This window comes from Pholis gunnellus (assembly GCF_910591455.1).
Source record: "Pholis gunnellus genome assembly, chromosome: 17".
Taxonomy (NCBI): Eukaryota; Metazoa; Chordata; class Actinopteri; order Perciformes; family Pholidae; genus Pholis; species Pholis gunnellus.
This window is the reverse complement of record NC_136544.1, coordinates 6,590,149-6,613,171: the sequence shown is the minus strand read 5'-3', so window position 1 is coordinate 6,613,171 and position 23,023 is coordinate 6,590,149. Positions and strand designations below refer to the sequence as shown.

General features: G+C 42.6%; 2 protein-coding genes across 2 annotated transcripts; one reads left to right on the top strand and one right to left on the bottom strand.

The window, feature by feature from the left end:
- Positions 1 to 3,519: 3,519 nt before the first annotated feature.
- tob2 (transducer of ERBB2, 2) lies at positions 3,520 to 4,982 on the bottom strand. The gene has a single exon (XM_079176833.1). It carries the CDS (start codon positions 4,910 to 4,912, stop codon positions 3,701 to 3,703), a length of 1,212 nt encoding a protein of 403 aa, XP_079032959.1. The 5' UTR covers positions 4,913 to 4,982; the 3' UTR covers positions 3,520 to 3,700.
- Positions 4,983 to 9,789: 4,807 nt separating this feature from the next.
- On the top strand, positions 9,790 to 22,163 carry LOC306709412 (aconitate hydratase, mitochondrial-like; the record flags this gene model as incomplete). The annotated part of the gene is made up of 18 exons (XM_079177531.1): positions 9,790 to 9,861; positions 11,281 to 11,423; positions 11,863 to 12,121; positions 12,450 to 12,542; positions 12,753 to 12,911; positions 13,015 to 13,165; positions 13,341 to 13,445; positions 13,536 to 13,627; positions 14,445 to 14,550; positions 14,949 to 15,106; positions 15,283 to 15,356; positions 15,990 to 16,101; positions 16,313 to 16,495; positions 16,776 to 16,871; positions 17,050 to 17,241; positions 17,448 to 17,580; positions 18,460 to 18,581; positions 18,712 to 22,163. 18 exons carry the CDS (start codon positions 9,790 to 9,792, stop codon positions 18,841 to 18,843), a joined length of 2,382 nt encoding a protein of 793 aa, XP_079033657.1. The 3' UTR covers positions 18,844 to 22,163.
- Between the last annotated feature and the right edge of the window lie 860 nt (positions 22,164 to 23,023).

The window sequence follows — 23,023 nt, the reverse complement described above, 5'->3', positions numbered from 1 at the left end:
AAAATAATAAAATACAGGCAGGAAAGAAAGCACTATATTTATACATCATCTGAACTTTAATTATATCTATTTTAATCTTAAATGTTAAATTTTTTACATAGAAAATAAACTTCTTTTATGACAATGAAATATTCCAAAGTGCAAAATAAAACGCACACATCGATATAAGCAAAAGGACATCAGAATACAAAATTCTTGTTTTTCCTCCTCATTGATGTTCAACCCTGATTGTGGAATAGCCTGCGTTTAGAGTCGAACTGCGGCGTTTTTGAAACACCAAAGTGTTCTTTTCAAGTGGGAAACAAACCAGCATTCACTTTTAAAAGACGCGAGGGCAAAACAGCTTTTACAGCAATCCCTCAGATCTCTCACCTCAAGAGCCCGATTCGTACGCAGAGCAAATTTAACAACACACCTCGTTTGTTCGGAATAATCTGACAAATATGGAAAAAAATAAACTAAAAGTTGTCACTTGGACTTTTTGGACATGCATGAGACTAAACATCTCTTTAACATACACACACACACACAACAAAAGATGAGCAGTTTCCTCATGTATTTTCCACAGGCCATCTCAACCAGGGTTGACTAACAACAGATCACATTCACAGCACATTCATTTCCTTTATCCTTCTTAAACCTGCCGTAACACTGTCTTCCTAAAGAGGAGATATACTGGATTTCTTTTTTTTTTTCATTCCCGGGTGCAGAGAGGTAGAGACCCCTTGAATCCTTCAGGGTAATTTAAATTATGGCATTACATTGCACTGGAGAAGGGTGAGCATCTGTGTAAGCAAAAGACAGTCTGGGATATGGCTATAGTATCAGGACCAAAGGACCAGGCTGGTGGGGAGAAGAGAGCCCACTGAGAAAGCATGAGGTGGGATATATGGATATATAGATATAGATATATATATATAGATATATATAGATATATAGATATATATATATATATATATATATATATATATGAGGGAGGTCAAAATATATATGTATATATCTATCTCTGGGTTTAGGTACTCTAGTAGCACAGACAAAAACAGGAGAGTTATTCACTATTGTTGATGAGAAATAGTTTATAATAGTTTTTCAAACCCTCTCCCCCCCAAAAAACAACAAAATCCAGTGATGGACACTTATTCAGGGGGAAAATAAGCGGGGTGACCACACTATGCAGTGAATTCACATAACAAGGGGGGAATAGACATTGCACTGAAAAGGTTTTTTGGTTTAAATGTACTGCCTATGGGAGTAGCGTTGTCAGGCTGCCCTGGGAAAAACTCTGAAAAAAAGTGTGATATCAGCCATCCTTTCCCACACAAACCCACTGTAAACATTCACATCTTAAGCTTCAAATCCAACTTGAAGAACGAATACATTTACCCGTCTTATTAGACAAATCCTGCACAAGGTACAATACACATTCAATACTTTATTCTGTACATCTTTTATTTTTGTCTTCAGTTTGCATATATTCATGTTATTTTCTGGAAAAATAACCTCGGCATGTAAGAAACTAAACAAAGAATCTGAACATAAGAACTTTGTATATACATATTCCTGGACTTGTCATGTCTTACTCATACAAATGTATGTGATCATTTTGCAAAAACAAAAATATAGAAATATTGGAAATAAATTACAAAACATAAAACTATAAATCTTTCCCCTTTACGATGTGTACCTCTCCACCCATTCCCCTTGAAAAGAAAAAAAGAAATACAAACTCGCATGCGTATGACAATCTGTCACATTGCAAAACCAGCGTGAGCACAAGTCAAGGGTCCACGGGTCATCTTATACAAAAACATCGACTTGAAAACATTCAAATAAACGGACACGACCAACTGCGCCTCCTCACCAGCGTGATGCACTTGAATGCAAATTAAGCTCCCGTTTGAATCTCTAAAGCATTTCATGATAGCTGAATAAAAATGTGCCATTTCCAAACAGCGGGCAAAGGAATGGTGTCAGCGCTCGTGTCTGTGGGCGACACACCGCCTCAGGAGCCCAGTAATAAAGTGCTGGACAGCTCAAATGGACATCTGAGAGTTACCCTTCCCTGCAGTGACTAACCGACAATCACGTGGACACGGCTGGTAAACAAACCATTGTTAGCAAAACAGCAGACTTCCAGAGATCTGACAAGCCATCCAATAAAAGCGACAAAAGCTACAGACCAGTGAAAGAACATTCACCGTTGCATCTTTGTTCACATAACTGGGGGAAAAAAAAAGAAAGAGAGAGCAACCTGTAACTGTACCATTCTGGTTTGTCCATTGTTGGCAGCCACAGATCTCTGAAGAATCACAAGACGAGGGAGAGAATAGTGTGAGCCTTTGGCTTCAATACCATTTAAGCTCACCAGAAACGTGTTCTGGGTTTCAAAGTGTCGCTCTCTGAGCCAATACAGCCTGGTAGCCACAGAGGCAACAGAACCCTCGAGCTGCTTCTCTCCCCCTTATTCGTTTTCTCCGGTCTTCCCTTCTCTCTCTTATCCCCCTCTCTCCCCCTTCCTGCAGAGGAAAACCTCTCCTTCATAGTCAAAGTCATACGAAGCCATTTATCACAATCCCTACTGCATCCCCTACGCCTCGTCACCTTCACACACACACACACACACACACACTGCTGACTGGTATTGTGCATTTGTGCGCATATTTCTGTGTGTGTGTCTCTCCATTTGAATACATGTGTGAAACCATAACTTGCGTCCCAGTCTGTATGATTGAGGTATCAGCGCATCGTCGTCGTCTTAAAATACAAAGATTTACTTGTTTTTCACATTCACCAAGGTCTCCCTGACCTTCCCGGCTGCAGTTTCTCCCCCCCCCCCCCCGACAGATACAACACATTCTTATACATCACACAGCCCTTAACACCCCCGATGCTCTCTTTCTGCTCCCTCCACTGCTCTCACTTCCATTTAAACTCGTGTCATGTACACATTCCAGCTGACGATAAACTGCCTCCGATTTACGCCCGGCAACAACAACAGTGTCAAAATGTGTGCGCGCACGAGTGCCTTTCAAGGGGAACGGGCCCACCGTACAAACAATGAGTCTCTCCATCACGCTGAGCCACAACAAAACAGAACGCACACGCACACGCACACGCACACGCACACGCACACGCACACGCACACGCACACGCCCCCCTCTCTGTATTTGTTGCAAGTAGGGCAGAGCAGATTGCAGAGCAAAGTGCTGAGCTTTTCCACAGCCGTCGCTCCCTGCAGGACTTGGCGAGGTCCTTTTTCACAGCATGACAGTGCAGTGCAAAATGGAGCTATACTACAGCCGGGTCCATTAAACAACAAGTCAAGAAAAAGAAAAAAAAAAAAAGTCCCTCATATTAACATTCAATGCAAAAACAAATAATGAGATTGGCAACAGCTCAAGGTAGAAAGCAACACCCAACCCCCACCCGCCTCCTACCCATTCCTGTCAAAGCAAACACACAGAACGTGATGAGTAACGGCAACGGACTATAGGTCAGGGTGGGGTGTGGTTGGGGGGGGGGGGGGTAATGGAGGAACAAAACCAATCACATGAATTATTCAGTGGAACGGGGTATTTTAAATCTTTGTAGTTCTAAACTTGTATTAGTATCAATTTCTTAGAAAAACTGAAAAGATCTGGAGCATCATTGTCCAAACCCACCTCCTCCTACAACAGTTGTTAGCGTTACAAATGAAGGCTTAGTTGGCCAGTACGACGGGCTGGAAGGACTGGCTAGGATATTGCAGGTTGTAGCTTCCTAAACCCTCGACGAATGGCGGCTTCTCCATGTAGGGGATTCCTCCGTTGCTGCCAATGATGCCCACACTCTGGGCAGGGGGAGGGCTGGAGAACGGGTCAAAGGACGGATGGGTGTTGAGAGCGTGGGGGGGTTGGAATGGGCTAGCGAGCGGCTGCATGGGCTGGGCGTCGGCATCAAAGTAAAGGGGGCCCGGGGATCCTGGGTAGACAAACTCTTTGGCGTTGGGGGAGAGCTGGCTGGCGATGGGACCTCCGAGCGAGTGCAAGGAGAGAGACAGGGGCTTGTGCTTGAGCAGCTCTGGTGCCGAGATGGTGGTGGGAGAGCGGGTGAGCATCCTCTGGGCAGGCGCTATGGCGGCTCCGGGGCCGGCCGCCGACCCGGCCCCGCTGCACTTCTTCATCTTGGTCGAGCCGAATTTGGTGGCGGCGAAGCTGGCGGTGGTGAACGTGATGGGCTGAGGACGGGCGGCGGGGAGAGCGGAGGGCGGCTGCTGAGCGGAGAGGTAGGGCAGCCCCCCGCTGGGCGGAGAAGGGGTCGAGGTGTTCGAGGAGTGGGCGGTGGGGTCGGTGGGCGTGCTGGAACTGGGGTAACTGAAGAGCCCGGGGCAGGATTGGGCAGACAGAGGGATGGGAGAGCTGGAGAGCGATGGCATGAGGGCAGGAGACGCCTGGCTTCCAATTGGCACGAACACCTGAGCGTCTGGGTTAAAGCCCAGACTCTTGGCCTCCTCCGCCTCTGCGTCTCCTTTGCCCTCTCTGATCACCCCCTCGGCCCTCTCGCCGTCACAGCCGAGGACTGGAGGGTCCTCCAGGTAGAGGACCTTCACTGCCCCTTTCTCCCCAATCTGGTAGGATACCTCGTAAGGGTCAATCCACACGCTGAGCTCTGCAGGGACATTTGCGCGCACTTCCTCCGTGTCCAGTCCACTCCTCTTGGCGGCCAACTCCACCACGGGGTCCCTCGGCGCTCCCAGGTGAATGCAGCGGAAGGCTGAGCCCCTGAGAGGTGCTTCAGGGTACCAGTGGCCCTCAAAACGAGACATCAGTATCCTCTCCAGCTCCTCGCCGAACAGGTCAGCTCGACGCCGAGGCAGCTTGTTGTACAGGTAGGACACGATGAAGTTGAGGGCGACCTTCACCTCCAGATGCATGGCTGCACCAGGTCAGCACCGCCCTGAGAGCAAAGTGATCAAGATGACGCGGAGGCAACGAAACAGTGGCAAGGAGTTCTTCCTCTGGCTTATTGTAACGTGTAGGATTCTTTTAGTGTCACCATGGTAAAGGCACCTTGAACGCAGGGGCAGCAAGTTGCAGGCCGTCTTTTGTCCTCACAGATATGCAACAATGTTGTCAGGTCCCAACTGTGGAGAAGGAAACAGAAGAAAGCTGTCATTTTACATGGAAAGAACCAGAGGAAGATTTAAGGAGAGATGGATCAAAAACAAAGAGGGACGGACACTGCTATCCAGCTGTAGACGACTAATCATGTTTATGTTTTATAGACCTAGAAAGCAGAGCAAACAGACTCTCAGGAACTAATTGTAGCTCATCATGTTATACATGTAAGCAAATATTATTGACACACGTTTGTTTTAGTTTGAACACAGCACTAAAATATACCAGAACTTGCATATTAATGCTATTTGCTAGTTGTTTGAACTATTGCAATTAAAATATATATATATATATATATATATATATATATATATATATATATATATATATATATATATATACACACACAGACCGCATCACAGTAAAGAAAGGCTGCCCAATTAAGGTGCCTTTGGTCACAATAAACTGACAGAAACCTGTGTAACCCGGGTAAATATATCAGTTAAGTGGGACGCTTCATTGATTTACATAATTATTTGAATGGCACACTCAAGCCTCCATAAAGCTATATCATTGATCTGATGAAAGCAAGGGATATTCACGTCTGCATGTATGAGACCAGTGGAAGTGTCACGGCTTAATACGCTTTGGATTGAGAGATTTGTATGCTGACCTGTGAGGGCAAACATTCAAATAAAAAAAATTGACAATTTGTTCAAGAAGTGCCTTTGAAGCCATCATAACTAGATTTAGCTCACCATAACGCCTTTAGGAATCTAATCTTTTTAAGACAGGATAGCAGAAATACAGTACATGTGAGCAAATTAACTTCCACCATCACTATTTTTATTCAATAACACACAGCAATTATACACGTTTTATATTTTGCGTTCATCGACTGCAGGATCTACTGACGGATGCAACAGATGCCGTGTTGTGGGCTTCATAAATCCTTCATAATCTGAATCCCACGGAGTGCTTCCTGCTTAATGCCTTCACACAGTCACACAGGGTCCATTCCCCCCCATGCACAGTCAAACCGAATGAACAATTACATGCTAGAAAAAGAACATGATCAAAACAATAAAACCACAAGATTCACAAAGAAAGAAGGTGTAAAATGGCAGGGCAGTTGGTTGACTTCCCAGAACACCATTTCCCACCATGCAGTGCGTGCAATAACCCCCTCCCCTCCCCCCATAGGCATACACACACACACGCACACAAACAATTCACTCACATTCACTTCCCTGCCAGATGGGGCTTCGGAGGCTAAGATTAGGAAGACGCCTCCGATTAAAGACAATTCTAATGTTATTACAGATAAAGCTGCACAGGCTGGGCGCAGGGCTGTGGGAGTGACATTTCAAGACGAGATTTACATTTCCCCTATCGCATGAAAAAGGTGACATTGAAGAAAAAGATGGGGGTTGGTTGGAATGGGCTATAAATAGGGCCCCATTTTGCATCATCTATGGTGCAAATTCCTCTCCACAACCTGAGTTCAAAGTGAGTGGAAGGGAGTGGAGAAAATGGGATCTTTGAGCACAGGAGGTCCATCACCTGCACGAGCCATCATCACTAAAAACCTTGTGTGCACACGCGGCTAAGCTACCTACAGCAGTATTTCTCTCATTATATAGAGGCAACAGCAGGATACACAAGATGTCCAATGTCATCCAATGACATTAAAGGAATAGCTCAGTGAATAGGTGCAGATGTGTTGCTTTGGGAGTGCAATAAATGCTCTAAATCATAACAGCTTGAAATTTCAATTAAAAAAAAAATCCCCCCCCCCCAATCTTTCATGTTCATAAATGATAAATCCCCTCTGCTGTGCTCATATTTATATTCTTCACCTGCAGATGTGGGACACAGCTTCAAAAAAGGAGCTAGATTCATTTTTACAGGCCTGTTGTTGCGGGTCAGAGCAACGGCAGGCGCTACAGTGCTATTTTTGTTTACATCGACTCATTATCAGAGCCGCAAATGTGTGGCACTGTGTGCTGCAAAGTATCCACTGCATGTCAGGTTTGATCTATTTAAGCAGCACATCCACGGTGAGCTTACAAGTAGCACAGGCTAATGTGCAGATATATGAAAGCAAAAGGGCCTTAAGAGAGATTAGAACCGAGGGTTAAGCACAACATACAGTATAGAGAGGCCTGTGCTGAACAGAGTGGTCCACACACATACAACAGCACATGATATTATCAGGATTTTATTCTTTTGTTACAAAAAGGCCCCTCACTTCAATTTCCTCCCATTAGAGCTTCAAACAGATTGATGTTTATAGACCTCTTTGAATTGGGAATATGTTGCACATCTACCAGATGCCAAATAACTGAGGTAAATGTACAAGACGAGGGTTGAGATTGGAGAAATATCCTCCAGGTTTGCCTGTGTGATGACAAGCTCGGATAATAAGGGGACAGGGTCTACCTGGGGATTACTGCCATATGTCAAGTCAAAAGGCACTGGAGCAGAAAGGACACTGTTCAGCTGACACCCGTGCAAAATTGTCGCTGTAAATTAAAGGATAAGGCTAATTAAGTGGGGAACCAGTATATGCTCACTGAGCATTGAAGAGGAGAGCATCTCCTCAGCATAAACAACCCCTTCAAACACCGTATAAAATGGAAAATACCCATGACAGCTGAGCAGACTGGGTCACTTCAGCTAATACATAACGGGCTAAGACGAAAACAAAAGAGGAGTCTTCAATCAATGGCTGAACCAGTGAAGTCATTCATTTCAGTCAGAGCATTTTTTCCAAGCAAGAAGACATCAACACACAGCAACATGCTGTTGACAATGAACACGCCTGTGCATTTAAATAGAATTAACCTATTTCATGCACCGGCTGACATTTAATTACTCACCTACCGTCACTGATGCACTAGCTCCACTTGTACTCATGCGTTTCTGTTATAATTCCCTTGTGTAGTCTCGGATTTCAAGGCGGATGTGTCGAGTCGGTGATTCAGATGCTGACCACTAGATATTTTTCACCTTATTGTTGTTGAATGTCTTAACTGCTGCCCCAATTCTCAAATGGCCACAGGGTTTCCCAGTTTGTCTTCAGCTGACAGTTTGCATGGATGGTCCAGAGAAACTTTACTGTTTGACAACCCGGCGTATTTATACAGGGTGACTCGCCCACACGGCCGTGACGGCAGGGACTACTTTCTCCATATTATAGTAGCTGCTGCTTTATTATTCCATATAACGGCATTAGTGCATTATGTTCCCCTCTCAACAAACCATTAATGTCATCTCTATGCACATTACCTATATTATTATTAACCAGCGGATAAGGTTATTAAAACAACAACACCAACAATAATACTTAAAAATAAAAACATAACTGTTCACTCACTCGTCACTTTCTAGACAAGATGTCAATTCATAGTCTTCACGAAAACAGAGACGCAAAAAATCAGAAAATTAGGCCGTTTCTTCTCTATGTTTACCTTACGGGCTCTAGTTTAATTGGCGGAGGGATATTTGTAGTTTTCTGTGGTGCTGAATAATTTGCTAAAAATACAAGCGGTGATAGCAACAGAGTCTCTATTGGCTGAGATGGGGGAGGACCATCAGATTATTGGGCTGCATCGTCCACTCAGAGAGCTAAAGAGACCTGACTTTTACCAGGGGCTTGTGGGAGATGGTGTTCTTATCACTAAATGGTGTGTGGTCATGAGAGTGTTAAGTTATAAGACGTGCTTTAGGGTATTTTGAAGTATTGTGTGATGGATTAGAGGTAGAGAAAATTATCAAAATAGGATAGGGTTGAAATGACGCACCAATGGACCACATGGTACAAAGCCCAAATATATGTTTTACATTTGCTTACTTCAGTGTCCTCCAGCCAAGGTTACGTCGTGCTTTTATGCAATTAGTGTCTAATATTGCATTAAACTATGAAAACATACTCATTATATTTATATCATATTATATGTGATAGCATGCTATTTATTATATTACATTAAAATATGGTGTTAAGTAAGTATTGAGAACTTTACTGAAGAAAATAAGTAATACTACACTTTGTAGGACGGTGAATTCTGAAAACAGTCATATAAATGTAGTGTGGTAAAATGACAACATTTTCCTCTGAAATGAAGTTCAGTAGGAGTATAAAGTAACACGTAATTCAAATACCTAGTTTTGCCTAGTTGCCTGTTTATAGTAGTCTATACATGTGGGATTTATATTACATCTAGATGTTATCTACGTTATCAGGATACTGGCACATATAAGTCATGTAAAAACTTAATAGAGAAATCAGAGAAAGACTGTAAGGGAATATAACTGGTGTTAATCTCTCATCAATAGGTTTATGGAATAATAGTAAAATATTATTGTTATTACTGTGGCTCATGTAGTAGCAAGGGTTGTCCGGTAACCGCGAGGTCGGCAGTTCGATCCTAGCCTGCTACGTGTTCTGTGCCGAAGTGTACCTGAGCAAAACACTGAATCCCAAATTGCTCTCCGGGCGCCTGTCATTGGCAGTCCCCTGCTTAGAGAACTTTTTAACATATCTATATATCTAACATATTATTATATTATCATTTTTAATGATATTGACAATATTCTATTTTAATTATAAAAACATTGGCTTTTATTATATTTTGTATTTATTATTTAACCCAATGATAAAATAACGGGCTCCTTAAGCCTGTTACGTCACATGAGGGCGACACACTCATCTTTGTCAGTGAACAAAATGGCGTCTTACTGCTTAACTGTCACTAGGCTGCGGGTAAGAAAACGTTATTTTACTCTTCCAGAGTTTGTAAATGCCTTGCTATCGAGTACATGTGTGACAGCAGATATGTTATGTCGTGTAGTGAAGCCGCCATTGCTTAAGTTTGACGAATGACGGTGTAGATTAGCGCGCGCACCGAGCCGCTCGAGACAGGTCACCGTGTCCTCGCTTGACTCATGACAGCGACGCATTCGAACGGTTATAAACTATTACCGACCTTACAGCAACCAATATTATACCGTATTATTGTTAATAGCAGTGTCAGATTCAGTCAACACTAACTGAATAGAGGCTAAAAATGTCTCTAGGTGCCCTGATGTTTGCAAGGTGATCGCAAGGTTACGGAGAAAGAATACGAAAATGGTTGCCAGAGTAACGTGCTTGAGTTGTCTGAGTTTATGATTTACCTCCTTCAGCCAACATTTATGAGAGGATGACATTGTCTTTTTTCCATTTAAGGAGAATCAATTGACAAAGTGTAAAAGGCCACAGTCCTCAGTCTCACTTTTTAAATCACGTTTAGTTTATTATTTGGGTCGCGGTAGATGGCATATTATTGCATTGAGTATACATTATATAAAAACTATGCATTCAAACAGGTTATTTATGAACCACCAGCACCTGCTACCTGTTACTCTCAAAATAAGTGTCTGAAACACTGAACCTGCTGCCCAGTAGTGTGTCAGTGTGAGGGCGTTTGAGCAAATGTTCCACTGCAGCTTGTTTATTTGCACAGATCTGGTTTGTATTTAATAGTGCTCCTCTGATCTACTTTGCCTGTTATCTCTAGTGCGTATACATAGTGACTAATACAGTACACTGTTTACTAACAGCTTAGCAGGGGAGGCTACCCACTGAAATATGAGCTCTATAAACTTTCACCCAGTTTTTTTCTGAGCACAGTGACTTTCCACTGAATATCAACACTGAGGGTCAGATAGTAAGTGAGCATAGCATCCGTTATGTATCGCCTACTATCACTCATTCATTAGCATGGGTATAATAATAATATTATAGCTTACTTTGCTGGTAGTGGCAAATGACCTCACCTATTACAAATTACTCAAAAACCTGAAGCAGTGTCCTGATTAAACAGTCAGTCTAATAAAGCTTTACATTGCAGACTTTTAAGTTATTGAAAGAAAGATCGTGAAAGGCTTCATACCGTCTGATATTGCTGTAGCAGGAAGATGTGGGCAGTATTTGAACAGCCTGTACTCAATACTAGCATGAACAAAATCCTGACATTCAAATTCACTCTTCATGACACAGCACAAAAAGTTTTAATTGCCTTCGTTTCCCCTTCATAGTTATTATGTAACACAAAACTGAATGTGTCAGTCGTGGACTGCACAGTAAAACATTGTTTATGGTGTTATTCCTCAAAACTGTCTTCTGTTTCCTCTGGTCTAGCTCGCCCTTGGAACCGGGGCAAGGCGTATTCATGTCTCCGCAGCCTTTAGCGCCAAGGCCAAGGTGGCCATGAGCCGCTTTGAGCCCGACTCCAGCATTAACTATGAGAAGATGCACGAGAACATCAACATCGTGCGCAGGAGGTCAGCGGTTGCCCTTCTCAGAAATACACATGAACATACAGAGTCCTTGTTGATTACAGTTTGGCTCACGAGGAATGGCTGGTGTTTGTTACAGTTGCACAGTTAATCTTAGCGTTAACCACAGTGTTGACTTGTGAGACCCAGCCGGGTCCACGGAGCTAACTTTAGACGTCCTGGTGTTTCTCTCTCACTGAGCTTAGCACATGCTGTAATCCAGGAATAGGAAAAGCCTTTTGTGTGGCTGTTATATGAAAAGTTAGTGTGTGCTGTCCTGATAAGATTATTTTTGGTGTTGAGGGCTTTTTCCATGATTCTTTGCAACAGACAAGATAGAAGGACATTTGTATAGATATTACACGTTTTTAGCTTATATTATCTACAATTCATGTCCAGCACAACACAGTTTTTAACGCATCTTTCCATTAAACCATGCCACCAGGCTCAGCAGGCCTCTCACTCTGTCGGAGAAGATTGTGTACGGTCACCTGGATGATCCAGCAGGGCAGGATATCGACCGCGGCCGCACCTATCTGCGCCTGCGTCCAGACCGCGTGGCTATGCAGGATGCTACTGCTCAGATGGCAATGCTTCAGTTTATCAGCAGCGGTCTGCCCAGGGTGGCGGTTCCCTCCACCATCCACTGTGATCACCTGATCGAGGCTCAGATCGGAGGGCCGGAGGATCTGCAAAGGGCCAAGGTCAGGACAGAGTATTATACGCAGTATATTGTACATATATTTTTATGGTACAGTCATCGGTTGCAAATTGACATCAGAAGTAGGGTTGCAAAATTCTGGGAATTGTCAAGGTGTGAACTTTCCATGGGAATTAACCGGAATTTATGGAAAGAAACAGGAAATAAAGTAAAATAAAATGTAAATAAAGGGGTTATCTGCCCAGGCTGTGTTTACCACGTCATATGCAGATGTAAACAAACCCTTCACATACCATTAGAAGACATATTCTGTTCATTTACCAACTAAATCCTATATGACTATAACTCTTCCACATTCACTCTTAACACAGGAAGTAAACGAGGAGGTGTACAACTTTCTTGCCACTGCTGCTGCCAAATATGGAGTAGGCTTCTGGAAACCCGGATCAGGGATCATCCATCAGGTACAGTACGCTGATTTTATAACAATGCTATAAATGGCTTTTCTAATACTAGAACATTTTTTGTTATGTTTTGCATATTGTTGTTTCTCTTGGATGTTTGACCTTCACTTTACAGAAAAGTAGTCCATTTCAAATAGCAGTCTGTCGAAATGTTATGTCACAAGGGAAGAATGTGTGGCTGACTGTGAATGTCCCTTTTTATTTGGACAGATCATCCTGGAGAACTATGCCTATCCTGGAGTGATGCTGATTGGTACAGACTCCCACACTCCTAATGGCGGTGGCCTGGGCTCCGTCTGTATTGGAGTGGGTGGAGCTGATGCCGTGGATGTCATGGCTGGAATCCCATGGGAGCTCAAGTGTCCTAATGTGAGTTCTTGTATATGAATTTTAATTTCATGAGCAGTTTCAACCACTTAATCAGTTTGTTTTGTTTAAGCCTGTGTGTGGTTTTTTGTTTTTTTTCCTTCAGGTGATTGGAGTGAAGCTGACAGGAAGCTTGTCTGGCTGGACTTCTCCAAAGGATGTCATCCTGAAGGTGGCTGGCATCCTGACTGTGAAGGGCGGAACTGGAGCCATTGTGGAGTATCATGGGCCCGGAGTTGACTCCATCTCCTGCACTGGTAAGAATGAGATACAATACGAGACCTGAAACGCTGGTGGAAGACATTCTCTGTGTTTATCTGAAAGTCAAAGACAGGAGACGGCTCAAACTAACATCCATATCTTGCTCGATGTCTTCAAACTTGGGGCAGTATATTTTACTCCAAGGGTAAAGTGACACTCTATTTTTTTCAGGAATGGCCACTATCTGTAACATGGGTGCTGAGATTGGAGCCACCACGTCCATCTTCCCCTACAACCACCGCATGAAGACGTACATGGAGAAGACTGGCCGTGGAGGTCAGTGTCCTACTGTTAGTCTCTTGTCTGTTTAGTCTTTATTCACTGTGTCTTACCTCCAACTGTGTCCCCTTCTTCATCCCCTCTCAGAGATTTCTGCTGTGGCTGATCAGTTCAAAGATGACTTGGTCCCAGATAATGGCTGTGAATACGACCAGGTCGTAGAGATTAACCTGAGCGAGGTGAGTCAAAACATCAGTCGTGTCGGCATGTCCAAATCCATCCTACATACTAATCTTTACTGTCGTACTAATAGTCATGGTATAGTGCTGCTTCAGTAGTATGCAAAGAACTCCGTATACTTTGCAATTTTGGAATGGTCAAAACAGACTTTAGGATGTCCAAAACCAACCAAGATTCTCTGGAGCATTGTGAGAGAATAATATCCAGCAATACAATACAAACTTACCTAGAATCAGGATGTAGAATGGATTTAAGTCCTACCACCATAAAACATGTGACGCTCACTATGTTGTCATTGTGACATCAGTCTGTGTGTGGACACAGGAGGTCAGGAGTTACAGTGTTATGTATTAGATAATCTGATTAGGGTGTGCTACGTTAAGACGAGCGTGTCATTATAGAAACCTGTTAATTAAAACATTGATTAGCTTAATGAATGACCTATATACTGACACTGGGCAGTAAACCAAGAATCACTGACCTACCATTTTTGTTATGCTGGTATGTAAAGTAAAACTTTCCTGAGAAGATTTCAAGTTCTGTTCACAAAAAAATAAATAAAAATAAAATACAGCACCCACTTCTCATTTAGTCATGTATTCAGTCACTGTCGCTTTCTTGTTTTTGGTATCGTGTGGTTATAATCATGCATTAGGCAGCTTAATTGTGCTTTTAGTGTTCCTCTTTTGATATTATATATATATATATATATATATATATATATATATATATATTACAGCATACGCAAACATGTCCCACATTTACTCAAATTGTGACTTTGCTTCATTAAGCGTGGTTTCCCTCCTCCTCTCACAGTTGAAGCCCCACATCAACGGACCGTTCACCCCTGACCTGGCTCACCCCGTGTCTCAGATCGGAGCGACAGCTAAGAAGAACGGCTGGCCCCTGGAGGTTAAAGTTGGTCAGTATTTGTGACACAGCTGTATTATCTTACAATCGTCCATGTTTTTAATGCTTTGTCTCGAGAAATTGGATATTTCTTATTTTTGTTCCTGCGAACTGTGTTGTTGACCAGATATGATCAGGTCACATTACAGCCCTGTCATGCGGTCCTCCAAAGTATATTACTACTGAGTGCAATATAATTCCAATCATTGACAGAATGACTAGATTATGATGATTAAGATTTGTAAGTACAGACTTGCTTGTCTTTTGTGCGTTTTCCTCTTCAACAATTTTCCTCTCATATACAAATGTAAATGAATACTTCCAACCTGTAACTGTAACTGTATACACATTCACTTTAGCTTTCTTGTTCTCAGTTCTCCTCTTACAAACATTGAACTTTGTCTCCTGCAGGTCTGATCGGCAGCTGCACCAACTCGAGTTACGAGGACATGGGCAGGGCGGCCTCTCTGGCCAAGCAGGCTCTGGATAAAGGTATGAAGTGCAAGGCCCAGTTCACTGTCACCCCTGGCTCTGAGCAGATCCGCGCCACTATCGAGAGAGATGGATATGTGAGTCAGAACCTCCCCAACATTTAGCGAGTGACCCATAGCATATTGGCAGCTTGTTTCCTGTCTTTTTCCAGCTGTTTTTTTCTTCTTACACATAATACATTTATAGAATTGTGTGTGTTTGAAGATGCAGGAAAGGATATACTTTTAAAATGTTCATGTTTTCCATCTTTCAGGCCAAGATCCTGAGTGATGTTGGTGGAATCGTCCTCGCCAATGCGTGTGGACCCTGCATTGGACAGTGGGACAGGTATGAACCTCATTTGTAATTGGCTAATTGTGCCCCACTGGCAGCAGCATCATGGCAGTTGATTAGTCTGTTCTGACAATGCTTTGGTCCAAAATACCTCAACAACCACTGGCCAGATTGCCACAACATTTTGCAGAATTATATCCAGATGTTGATTCCGGAGTATTTCCTCTTTACCAACACTGGTTCTTGACTGGATTTCCATTAAATGTACCGTGAATATTTATATGAATACTAGTGTTTCTGGTGACCTTTCCTCTCGTACTACCAGTGTGCCATTGAGATCAGAGGCCACAATGACACATTTATATGCAGTGAATCTTATAGGCAGATGTCATGAGATTTACTCATTTATCCTTCCAAGAGAATGAACCCTTTAATTGCTCTTCCTCTAGTAAGGCTGTAAGAACAGGGCAATCATCAAAATGTTCGTGCCAACACTTTCATATTGTTGCATGTAATGTACACTGTAGTCCAGTAGCAGGCCGGTAGACTTTTAGTCTTGTAAACTGATATGAAACTGGTAGCTCGCTGCAGAAACGTATCAAAGATCAAACAAAAAAATTCCTCTGAGTGATGTAGGTTAGACACACTGCATCAGCGTAACATGCTCTGTGTTTTGACTTTCTTCAGGAAGGATGTGAAAAAAGGAGAGAAGAATACGATTGTCACGTCCTACAACAGGAACTTCACCGCTAGGAACGACGCTAACCCCGCCACTCATGCTTTTGTCACCTCTCCTGAGGTAAGAAGTACTAAAGGTTGAACACCAAGCAAAAAAAAAAACAAGCTCAGCGATTCATAATTACACGGGCATCAATAGACAGACTTCCAGTAGCTCATGCATGCAGCATAGTGGCTGTGTGGAGGACTTGACAATGACATTCTTATTTGTGTTTCCCTCGATGGCTTTGACATTTGCTCACTTTAAATGCCTTTTCTGTAATTCAATGTAGATCGTCACTGCCATGGCGATCGCCGGGACCCTCGACTTCGACCCAGAGACCGACTACCTGACGGCTCCAAATGGAGAGAAGTTCAAGCTGGAGGCCCCCACCGGTGACGAGCTCCCCTCAAAAGACTTCGACCCGGGCCAGGACACCTACCAGTACCCCCCCGCCGAAGGCACCTCAGTAATGGTATGTTGATTTTTTTTTTAAAAGATAAAGTATCTGATCCCAACTATAAAACAGCCTTTTAGTGAGCTGAGTTTGAACCAGCACACGAAACAGTGTGATCAAGGCTTGTTTTGATAGAAAAGGTGTAATGTGACAGTTGTCTAGACAGAAAAAGACAAAAACAATTTTTTTGGGTGTATAAATAAAACTCAGTTTGATCTGGAAGTTGTCCGCCCCACTATCCTTTTGAAAATATTCTTTGAAGAATATTTACATCTTCCTCTGATTTGATGTTGTTCAGGTGAACGTGAGCCCCTCCAGCAACCGTCTGCAGCTTCTGGAGCCCTTCGACAGGTGGCACGGAAAAGACTTGGAGGACATGAGGATCCTCATCAAGGTGAGCAGTGAAATGGAAGGGAAGTTGTGGTGGACTAGTGCAGATTACAAGACTTATATTATATTACATTATCATGTTTTAGCTCATTCTTTCCCAACGCTGTTTAAAACTCCACTTTAAATGTTGTTTATTATCTGTTACTTAACTTCCTGTCCTCTCTTTTCCTCCGCCGCGGTAGGTGAAGGGAAAGTGCACCACTGACCACATCAGCGCTGCCGGACCCTGGCTGAAATTCCGCGGTCACCTGGACAACATCTCCAACAATATGCTGATTGGTGCAGTCAACATTGACAATGACGGCGTCAACAAGGTGAAGAACCTGCTGACGGGAGACTTCGGAGGTGTGCCTGATGTGGCCCGCCACTACAAGGTGAGTGTGATGAGCCGTGTCCGTTGATGAACTGAACATTATAACCGTGAACCTATATGAAGGCATGATCTACTGCAGGACTATTGTATTAGACCGTGTTAGTTCCAGCAACCCATCTCCTCCTTGGGACTTTACTTGTCTTCTCTGTCCTCATCCTGACAGCAGTTAAAATGTTTTCTTTGTCTTTGTTTAACTGTATAATTCAGGCCAATGGAGTGAACTGGGTGGTGGTTGGAGATGAGAACTACGGAGAAGGGTCCAGTAGAGAGCACGCTGCCCTAGAACCACGACACCTTGGAGGACGAGCCATTATCGTCAAAAGCTTTGCCAGAATCCACGGTAAGTTTCAGAGCACAAAAAGAGAAAACATGCAAACATCATCTGCATCACTGCAGCCATGTCCAATTCTATTGTGCTTGTGGATGTTTTCGGGTAGTCCTTCCGTTCCATTCTCGTGAACGCAATATCTCTGGATGGAATTTCAGTCGATCTGGCACAAACATCCACTTAGACTTAAGGATGAACTGATTAGAATCTGGTGGTCAAAGGTCACAAAACACATTTTTGGCCATAACTCAAGAATTCATATGCTGATTATGACAATTTCACACCAATGTCTAAAAGGATAAAATTAGGAATTGATCACATTTTGGGCAGATGTGGATGTAAACTGCAACTTGACTGGTTGGCGGAAGCAAACAACCGCAAGGCGGGAATTCTAGCTACCCATACACCTACACACACATAGAGGCAACGGGGCAGCAGTATCTTAATCTGTATGTTTGGGTTCCAGAGCAAGCTGATGATCATTTAGTCTGGCATGTTCACAGTCTGCCAGAATAAAGAGTGTCTAAGAGAGTCTCCCAAGTTATACTTACAGTCCATTAGGGCCAGTTTATTACTGGAGGCTACATGTAGGTAAGTGGGGCGATGAGAGCCTGTCTGATCTAGCAGTGCTGTTGCGTGTAGTTGATAGTTTGCATGTCTGTCAACATAATTTGGTCTTGACTAATAAGATTTCCAATCACATGAATTCTGTGTAAATGGAACAGCTAATTCATCCTGAGAACTGGAGACACATGCTTTAATCTCCGTGTGTAACCGATATACTCCTGACAGACGGGGAGCCCTTCTCTGGTTACCTGATGGAAGTACAGTGTGAGTCAGCGTGTTGCTGTTACGTCTCATTTTTCCATCCGTTTTCTTTTTCCTCCTCAGAGACTAATCTGAAGAAGCAGGGCCTGCTGCCTCTGACTTTTGCCGAGCCCCACGACTACGACAAAATTCGCCCTGACGACAAAATTTCAATCAATGGGCTGCCAACCCTTGTTCCCGGCAAGGTGAGGAATATTCTGCACTAATGAAACACAGATCCAAAGGACAGCTGAGCTTCTCTTAACATTACGTTGAAGATAAACAAGATAAATGTTTGACACATGATCTCGTTTGCCTCCTGTGTCCGACCTCCAGGCCCTGACGGCAGTAATCAAGCACAGCGATGGCAGCCAGGAGTCCATCACTCTAAACCACACCTTCAATGAGACGCAGATCGAGTGGTTCAAGGCCGGCTCCGCTCTCAACAGGATGAAGGAGCTCCAGTAATTGGTGGAGAGGAGGGAGGTGGGGCCTGTAGGGGCCTTGGCGTGGGTTAAGAAGGGGTTGAAATGTGGGTCGAGAGAGGGGGCTTCGCAAACGGGAAGAGACAATGTGAACAGTAGATGGCAACCAGACTTGTTCGTGTTAACGTTGTTAACGTTGGTTTTAGGGGACAGCTGTAGTCATGCTCAGTTAAAGACAACACACACACACACACAAGGTCGCTGTACAGATGAAAAGCGCACACACACACAAGCACGTACATGCACAGACAGGATGACTGTGAAAGCTCTCCCCGATGACAGGCAGAATCACACAAACGCACTCAAACGATCGCACATAATCGAAGCTTAGCAGTGTGTGTCTTTAATAGGCAGCATCGTTTTCACCGGCAGCACTCCTCAGTTTAAAATCCAATTCGTTGAGCTTAGTTGTTCACTGAGCGTTGCCCTGCAGCATTCAGCTGATTCATACACAGACGCTCATCTTTCTCTATCAAACGTAGCATTTATTCTCCAAATGATGTGAAAATACAGGCTGGTGGAAGCATTAACATAAAGCATGATTCATTATCAGCTACACTCTATACTTTAATGTCCGTATCCAGCAGTATACAAACCTGATTCAGCCCCTGAATTAATAAAGTTAAATGAACCGTTTGTCTCCAAAATAGTTTCCATCCAAACAGCTTAATAAGCTCAGTGTTCAACTCGCATGAATGTTCTTTTCCTTCGTTTCCTCCAGAACATCTTTCCCACATGCTCTCTATCATTATAATGCACCAAATGGTGATGAACTCCACTAGTTGTCCTGTAGAAAGCTGCTAGAATTGCCATTATTGGCTTAAACAAGCGTTCCCTTGCTAATTGTAGTTTGGAGCCACACTGTAAACAATACACCAGGCAGACTTATTTACTGTAGCGCAGTATCCTTGAAATCCCATCAGCCCCTGCACTGTCATTGGAGCCCAGTCTGCATCACTCAGTCTGAGACCTTGTGTTTTTCATGCTGCTGCTGTTGCACTTTTTGGTTTGCGCTTACCCAGACCGCTACATTTCGGCCAACATGTGAATCTGCGTTCACTCCCCGCTGCAATTCCATTGGTTGCTTGCTCTTTCCATCTGTGTTTTGTCCTGTGTGTGTTATGCATGGTTGTTTTTATTGGGGTAACATCGGTCTGTGTTTGCATCTGTGTGTCCCTCTTAGCTCATTCTGTCTCTCTCGTTGATCTCACCAGGCTGGTTCATGCAGTCCAAACCACAACCTGAAATGTTTGGGGACATGAGCTGTAATCAAATTTGTGTTGCTAGAAATCGAAGCAACATTTTTAATGTACATTCTGGTGTAGCATATAGACACAGGAACTCTTCTGTGCCCATAGGAAATTGCAGCATAACAGCGTCACAAAAAGTCTGCTGCGATGTCCAGAGAAAGCTCTTCTCTTCGATAGTCTGTCTTTTGTCTCATCATCCCAATGAAATCCTCTGGAACGAAGCTTCACAGGCGTTATGTTGTTGTGGTTTCTCTGTGTTAAAGTTTTTCGGTTTGTCCTCATGATCATCTTGGAGTTCCCAGCGTGTGAAATTGCCTCGTGTAGCTGCAATGAGAGATGAAACGATGTGTTTGTCTTGGCATTGAATGTTTTTCTTCAGGATGAGGTTTCGGCCCTCCATAGCATGAGGAGGCCTGCTGTCTTCTTACACACAATCTAGTGTCCAGATGCCTGTACACTAGCACTTTGTAGAGTTAGGAAAGTAGTGTTAGGTGTGCTTCCTTTATTCTCTGCAAACATTTTACCCTTCAGCGCTCATCTCTGACATACAACTTGTAATGTTCATTATTGATACACAAGTTTTGAGACTGTAGAAACGTATTCAACATCATTCTTATTTAAGTCTTGCCATGATGTAGACCTAGTATGCGCCACTGAAACACTGGTTATATATTTTTGTGGGCTTGGGGATGTCTGAGGTCATTGTTGCCATGTTTTGCGTGGGATTACGCTGTTTAGCTCTCATCATCATCTAGAGAGTCTTTAAATCCGTCACTTCTTCATTGTTCAGTCTCGAAAGACTTCGCTTTAGATGGATAATTACAGTTACTGAGTTAAATCCCTATGTACTAAAAAAAAGAGTTTGGACCTGTGTGTAAATGATGTGATATATATAGCTGCACTTTGTATAGGGGTGTGTACAGAAATGATAAAATCATTATATAGATATATAAATAAAGAGAGAGAGAGAGAGAGCAAGTAACATGCTGTGTGCTGCCTGTCTAAATGAGAGCTGTTAACTCTGTTTGTGACAATTCGTGACATAACGTCATGAAATGATGTCCCCTCTGTGGTCTTCATTGACATAATGGTTTCACAAAGTTGTGGGTGAAATTAAAGCACAGGTACTGGATTGTAGCTTTCGGTTGCTGCTGGGCTTCTATGGTGAAATGGGGCTTGTAATTCCTAGGTAGGTGGCTCTTGGTTGCTTTGTGTATATTTCGTAATCGTTTTAGTTTTGTTCAAATCATTTTCAGGGACAGAGGTGAATAGAAACGGCAGCAGCCCAAATTTAAAGACGTTTTGGACATGAATGAGAACGTGAAGGGGTTATCTGTTCATAGATTCTACATCATGTCTTCATGCCCTCTTTAAAACCCATCACTTCGATGGTTAAACACTCCTCACCACTGTATCAGATTTACTGCCAAAGATGCCTAATGGAAACACTGACATGTTGAGAAGTAATGGTTATCCGTAAGCTGTGTTTGAGAAATAAGCCATTATTATCTGATCTTTCAAACAAACCACCGTGTGCATAATTATCTGATTACGTACAGGGTGGTGTTACCGACAGAATTCACCAGGATCAATGTTTATCGGTAAAACATCTTAAAAAGTACTGATTTGTTTAATCATCCTCCGTCAGCACATTAATAACAGCCGCGTGTGACGCAGTTTGCTCATTCTGTGATGTACGACGATGATGCTTTGATGTTCACGAGTTTTAAAAAGCGCTACTGTAGAGTGACAAATCAAATGGTGTTAATGAAGGCATGCCTATTGTGTCATTTTGTACTCGGGTGTGCTCTGTTTGGCTTCCTCTGATGTGTGTAAAGACAATTTTACAACATGCTTCACTTGTTCAGATACAGCAAATAAATATGGAATATGAACAGCTGTTTTATTATAGTGATGATTCCCTTCACACTCCGGTTTCAGCATTCAACTTTTTAAAAGTAGATGATTCAAAATGCCTGCAGTTGTATCGCTTGAGAGGTTGAAAATATCTTGACATTAACAAAATAACCAGTAAATGAATAAAGATAAAGTTGTGAAATGAATGTATTCGTGGTTTTATTTGCTCAATGAAATAAATAATAAGCTCCTGTGATGTCATGTAGTGTTACAGGCTTCTAGCAGCTGAGGAAGAGTTTGCTTCAGTTTGTTGCTGCCCTCGTGTGCTTCTTAAGAACTCCAACAGGCTGCGATCCTCACGTTCATCATATCAACTATATTTCTATTATGGTAACGTTCATCTGTCACTTGCAGTTTCAAAACATCAACCACAACTTTGAAATATCAACATGAATACTCTCATACCTCTACATAGTTCTGTGTAGTCATAGATTCTGTGTATTGTATTTCCAATGAAGCACTTTGCCGTACCAATAATAGACAATATCTACTGTGAATAGTCAACTTAAAAGTTCATAATGAAATATGTGTGCAATGCTCTGGAAAGATGTAGGCTATACATAAACTAAGCTTGTGATTTTAGTTATTAAGATCAGAAAAATAAGTATTTGATATTTTCACTGTTTACACAGTACGAAATATAATACGAGATGTATGTAATCTTTCATGTCATTCCTCCAGATAAAGTTTTTAATGGCATTTTGTTACCAGAGAATTTAACAGTTGTGACATAAAGGTCACATTCCTTTGAAAACAAAATAAAGGATTGGTACCAGAAAATGTGCATCCATTTGGCTAATCATATCTTTTTATAAGATATCTTTTTTCTTTTTTAATATATTTTTTTATCTGTAAAAAGTATAGAAACCAAATATGCCGTTATGGTAATACAAATACAAGGAATCACATATTAACAATAATTACACACTATATAATAGAGCTTAAAAATTGTGCACTGTAGCTTTAAGTTTTGCGACAAGTCGTAAAAACGCATTA

What these genes read in the sequence shown, in the direction of transcription:
- tob2 (XM_079176833.1), bottom strand. Translation starts at nt 4,912, where the DNA reads ATGCATCTGGAGGTGAAGGTCGCCCTCAACTTCATCGTGTCCTACCTG.